The sequence below is a fragment of the Uloborus diversus genome, chromosome 9 (genome assembly GCF_026930045.1).
Source record: "Uloborus diversus isolate 005 chromosome 9, Udiv.v.3.1, whole genome shotgun sequence".
Lineage (NCBI taxonomy): Eukaryota > Metazoa > Arthropoda > Arachnida > Araneae > Uloboridae > Uloborus > Uloborus diversus.
The window spans coordinates 51036630-51043165 of NC_072739.1; the positions used below are offsets into that span (position 1 = coordinate 51036630).

General features: G+C 36.4%; 1 protein-coding gene across 1 annotated transcript; it reads right to left on the minus strand.

Moving 5' to 3' along the window:
- Positions 1-1481: 1481 nt before the first annotated feature.
- LOC129230206 (protein GVQW3-like) lies at positions 1482-2489 on the minus strand. The gene has a single exon (XM_054864607.1). It carries the CDS (start codon positions 2487-2489, stop codon positions 1482-1484), a length of 1008 nt encoding a protein of 335 aa, XP_054720582.1.
- Positions 2490-6536: the final 4047 nt, after the last annotated feature.

A 6536-nucleotide genomic window follows, 5' to 3' on the forward strand; every position in this document is an offset into this window, starting at 1 on the left:
TGGCTCCGCTGCAAAAACCTATCTGAAAAGTCTGGATACAATACATAATCAGGCACTGCGCATCTGCACAGGAGCGTTTCGAACTTCGCCTATCAACAGTCTTCATATCCTTGCACACGAACAATCTCTAAACAATAGACGCCTCAAACTTTCTTTAAATTTTTACTTCAAAACAAAACCCTGCACCAATCACCCACTACATCTCCACATTTTCAATCCATCTAATGTTGCTTTATTTCTACACCGGCCTTCGATGACCCCAACATTTGGGACCCGAATGCGTCGGGTACTCTCAGACCTGCAGCTATCGGATTTCAAAACCGTTAACACAACAAAACTATTTGAACCATGGTGCGAAGTCATACCTTCTATAATCAATGATTTCTCAAAATTCCCAAAACAAACTACCGCTAATACAGTTTATCAACAAGTGTTTCATGAGATCAAAAGCAAGTATTCTGGTTATAAACACATTTTCACTGACGGATCAAAAGCAAACGAAACACGTATTGGCAGGGGACGTGGAATTCAGAAATCTAAAATAAATTGCATTCGATCCAGCCCTCCACTAGAGGTTTTAAATCATTAAATATCACCAGGAGAGAACAAGTCTTATTAGCTCGACTTCGCATTGGACATACCAGATTTACTCATAAATATCTCTTATGTCATGAACCAGCTCCAACATGCATTATATGTGATGTAAATCAGTGTTGCACATTTTATGCAACTGCCCAAATTTTAATCTAATTCGTTACAAATATTTTAATAATTTTAACCCATCTTTGAAGGAGTTGCTGGGGGAGCCGCCCCATCGCAATTTGTACTCCTTCCTCCAGGAGATTGGATTCTCCTTTTTAATTTAGTGGTTGTCTCGACATTATGTGATTTCGTCCCTCCTTTGTTTTTCAAGATATTGTTTTGCCCATTTTGTCTTTATGTTCAAATTGTTTAAATGTTTTTATCGGCTGCACTTTTTAACACTAGCACTTGAAGTTTTATGCTTTCTCCTTCAAAATATGCTTCTATTTACTATATTCTTTAATAAAAAAATAAATAGCATATAATAAAATATCGTTTGGCGCAGTATAGCCCTCAAGGGCTCTTGCGCCATAAAAACCAACTCAACAACATACCAAAGTAAAAAAAAAAAAGAAGTTTCAATTTTTTTTAAATTTACATTCAAAGGAAAATCTTATTAAAATCAAATATTCTCTGTTATACCACATTAATTTCTAGAACCAATTTTCTAACCAATTTATATGGGACATAATATATAGAGTTTAGATATAATTTCATAGTTACTAACGAGAAATTTGTTAAATTACTATCAATGTCATTCAAATAAAAAAGATTTACACGGCAGAATACGAGGCCTGTCTAAAAAGTATCCGACCTTTGGCTATAAAAAATATTTTGAATACTGGACGGGGTTGGGACCCTAATCCCCTTCAAAGTAGGCCCCTTGTACTTGCACACACTTAGCCCACCGATCCTTCCACTGCCGGAAACACCTCTGGAAGTCTTCTTTTGGAATGGTGTTCATCTCCCGTCGTCGCGTTCCGCATTATCTCTTCTCTACTTTCAAATCGGGATCCTTTCAGTGGGGTCTTCAATTTGTGAAACAACCAGAAGTCGCAAGGAGCCATGTCTGGAGAGTAGGGAGGTTGGCGAACGGTTGAAATTCCATGTTTGGCCAAGAAATTTTGGATCAAGTGGGATGAATGTGCGGGGGCGTTGTCGTGATGCAGTTGCCAGTTTTTCGCCGTCCACATGTCTGGTCTTTTGCGCCGAACTGCGTCACGGAGAACATCCTGATAGTACTCCTTTGTCACTGTTTGTCCTTGCGGTGCGTATTCGTGATGCACAATTCCACGGACATCAAAGAAGACAGTCAGCAGCACCTTGATTTTGCTTCGCACCTGTCGCGCTTTCTTCGGTCTTGGAGACTCGGGATGCTTCCATTGCGACGACTGTCTTTTTGTTTCTGGGTCGTACCCGTACACCCATGACTCATCTCCAGTTATCACGGTGCTCAGAAACCCAGGATCAGCGTTGGCGGTGTCCAGAAGGTCCTGTGCAACTTCAAGGCGGAGGTCTTTTTGTTCCGGTGACAGCAACTTGGGCACGAATTTCGCAGCCACTCTGTGCATGTTCAAATCATCACGCAAAATTGCATGTGCCGAATCTTTACTCACTCCAACCTCTTGGGCAATCTCCCGCACGGTCAAACGACGATCTGTCATTACCAAATTTCGCACCCTCTCAACAACAGCTGCACTCCGAGCAATTTGGGGCCTGCCAGAACGCTCGTCACTCTCCGCTGATGTGCGGCCATTTTTGAATCGGTTGAACCACTCCTTAATTTGGGTTACACCCATCGCATCTTCTCCAAACACCTGCTGAATCTTACGAATTGTTTCGCATTGAGAATCACCAAGTTTTTGACAAAATTTGATGCAGTATCTTTGCTCAACAAGTTCAGTCATCTTGAAAGAATTAGTAATCCGACGAACACGTTGTGTAGCACCTCACTCAGCGACCGACAGGCAGCGACTGACGCGCAGGAAGGCGGGGATAAAATTAACACATGCGCATGAAGGTCTCTTCCTTTACTGTGTACAGTGGCGCCACGCTATCGTCTCTATTTTGCGCGGGAAAATCAAAGGTCGGATACTTTTTAGACAGGCCTCGTATAGTATTCACAGGAAGAAAAAAGGTGGTGGGGTAGAAGAGTAACGATACTATTTATTCATTAAGGGTTATTTCAAAACCATTAAGTTTTCATGAAAAAATAGGATGAATTGTTGCACTCGATATACATTAGTTCAATGTTTCGAAGGATAATTTTAAGATATCTGAACACGAAAATGAATAGTACTCACCTGACATCACCTCTGCATTGTTTCCAGAGCTCTCAAGTGTAACATTACACTGTGTACACTGTAAAAAAAATCCGTAAAATTTACGGAAAAAGACTGTCAGCCAGGACGCCAGTTTTCTTCCGTTTATTTTACAGAAATCTTCCGTATTTTTATTATTTAATCAAGCTGATTTATTATTTTATGAAGATTAAAAAATGAAACTATACTTTCATAAATACATTTCAATATTTACTATACTACTACGAAATACATGAATACAAAGGTAAATTTCCGAATATGCCTCTGTAACAGATGACAAAAAAACATAATAATAAAATATTGATTAGGATGCAATGAAATGGAAGTTGCAAACGATTTAAGACTTACTCGCTTTAAATAAATATAAGATCAAAAATTCGAGCACGAGAACCAAAATCCAAACACGCGGGCGAAATTTCGAAGATTCGAAGAAGAACAAAGTACGCGGTGAGGCGATGGTAACAGTTAACGCTTATAACCGGTTACAGATTCAAAAAAACAGAGAAATCCTGTATTTTATTACGAACAGTTTTTTTTCTATAAAAAATACGGATAACTTCTTCAAAATTTACAGTTTTTTTTTTTACAGTGTAGAGTCATTCACAGATTTTCCGGCTTCGGGGGTTACCCCGCAGGCATTGGGCACACTCCTTAGCAAATTAGCATCAAATTCTGGTATACTTATCCCAGATTTTTCAGTAAATGAGAGGCTTTCTTCTTCCGAGAAGGATGTGCTCAGACGTTGAGGAAACTTTTTCCTCTTCCCCTTCCCTAACTCCTTCTCGGACGACAAATCAGTGTCTTCTTTCGCCTTGTTCAGGTATTTTCGAGCAGTCTTAGTTGCTTTTCAAAAAAATGTCATATTATTTCAAGTAAAGATGGCAATACATACACAAAACTAAATGAACTACATGAAAACCAAAATATACAATGGTAAATTGGAAGTACTAAAAAATAAGCAGAATGTCGCTTCTAAATATCAACAAATTATCAACTCTTAACATGAAATATGCAAAAGAAAATTAGAAACAATCATATTAATCAAAAATGCAACTTACAATACTGTCCCAACACCCGAACTTGATGGCAGATCCATCCTTTTGATGGTTTTATGAGCTTTTTCACCATCTATAGCACATCGCTAGTTTTGAACGGTAGCCAAACACACCCGTCCTCAGACAGCCATGTGACAGGAACCACTTCGACTTCGTTCGTTTGCGTAAAATTTACTATGGCATAGGTAGCAGGCATAATTTCTCTGAAAACATGATTAAATAATATAAGCAAGTACTAAAAGAAGCATTCGAGGGTTATTAGTAAAATGGCTAAATTCTGTATCTGTAATACAATGCATTCAATTAACTTTTAAGCATCTAATATTAATTCAATGAAATAAATGTTAAATCAAATGTGAACAAAACAGTGGCAGGAATATTAAATCAATAATTAATTGAAATTTGATCAAACAAAAATGCAATCAGTTTTGAAAATGGAGGATGAAAAGCATGTAAAAGACAAATAATGAAAGATTAATTTTCATATTATAGAATACAGATGATCATAAATTACTTACATGTTTGACAACATTCAGAAAATTTTTTAAATATTTTTTCAGTATAATTAAAACCTGTGAAATACAGAAAACTAACCATGGCAATCACCTAAAATTTTATCAGCGGTAAAATGCATTTATAATTGTTTTTTTAATATACCTTATAACAGGAGTTTTAAATGAATATGGCAAGAACTATGCCCTACATAAAGTAGTCTTTCCTAAAACAAAACAGATCAGCATAAAAAAGAAATCATTAGCAATTTCTGGTAAGAAAGAAAAAAGAAAAACGCATAAAATTATGCATTAATGACAGTAATTTACAACCAAGAGGTTAAAAAAAAATCACAGAACTTCATTAAGTGGAGAAGCTCGAAACTAGTGGAGAATAACAATTAGTAAAAGCATTATTATCAATTCCAATTTACATCTAAAAGCAAAATTAATTGTGTGACAATGACTTTTATTGAAGTCAATCAAGTTTGAAAAATCTGTGAAACAAAAGGAACGAACACAAAAACATTTATGAAATGAAAAATGAAATGATTAACGTTGATAACGCATAAATGGCAAATTAAAGCAAAAACTAGTTAACAAATAAAAAATGAATTAAAAATTTACAGAAATCATAAGCCTGTAATATTACATGTTAAGTCTATTTGTTAGAAATATTCAATCAATGAATAAAATAACTGTTCAATATAATTAAAACATGAGAAAAATTGAAAGTTCCTCAACAAAACTCTTTTTAAAGAAAAATGCATTATTCTTTTCAAAAAACATGAAAAATGGGTTGGAAAAAATCGCTCAAGTGTCATAGCAATGTCTTTACGAAAAAAACACTTGGATTTGAGCAGAGAAAAAAAAATAGCCCTTAATTTATAAGATCTCTGTAATCAATATTTAAACAATTAATAACCATTCAATACGTCGAACCCCGCTATAGTGAACCCGGGATATAGCGATCCTTCGGTTGTAGCGAATCTTTTTAATGGTCCGAACTGAAGTCCTATGTCATTCATGGAATTTCAATCCCGTGTAATAATCCTCAAATGCTGGAAAATCGGCTACAGCGATCCAAACTATCCCCAGTGTGCCCCTTGACTCAATGAAGAGATATTGAATTGTTATCAAAAAGAATTTTTTGTATGGAGCACTAGCGTTAGAGATGATTCCGCGGAGCCTGCAGAGCGGATTAGCTATCAGAGAGGATTTGAATAGGTGAAGTACTGCAGGGAGCTTGCAATCATAACAGCCTTATCATTTCAAGCTTATTGCCAGCAGATCGGCCTGGAAGATCGAGTTCTTGCAATTAAGTCTTATTACTCCAACTGGAGAAATGCTAGTTCCCTCTCTTAACCTGTAGGGCTGAGGCGGTGCCAGATTGTGTCTTGGAACCATTGGTGTAGATTCGAATGTATGCTTTCTAAACATTTAATAGGGGTTTTAATGAAATTGTTTGGGGCTGAAATTGTGAGAAAGAGTCTGAGACCCGCTTAATAGATCTATGGACACTTGAACCGTATACAGAATTGAGGAATATAATTTATTGTACCAATTCAACTTAACACTTACGCTGTTGTTTTTAGTCATAATAATGTGTAAAGTAACATTATTTATATAAATGTATTCTATTTTCTTATAACTATTCACCAAAAAAGTAAAATAAAATAAAAATTGGGTCCAGTCTCCCTAGTTTCCCGAAGCTGAAATGCTTAGTACGCACATTATAATGCAACCTCAATTCCACCTTCTACAGTATTATTTGTTCTGTGACGGATTTCACAACAGTTCCATACCCCTTTCTTCATATTTTGGTTGTCTAACTATTGTTTAACAAATTAGTCTTAAAAACGCAGTAGACGTTCATCTTGCGGTGTTGCTTCTTGAATAAACAGCCAACCTTCGTCAATTTCATCTTTCGCGATGTGAGCCAAAGCCTCGCACATTCGGACAAGAGGTTTTATACCTTTATTGTGAATACTAATACTGTTGCAAGTCCAAGTTCCTGAACTTTTCTGTAAAGGCACTGATTAAAGTGATAATTAGTCTTTGATTTTCGTAGATGGAAAGCGTTCTCG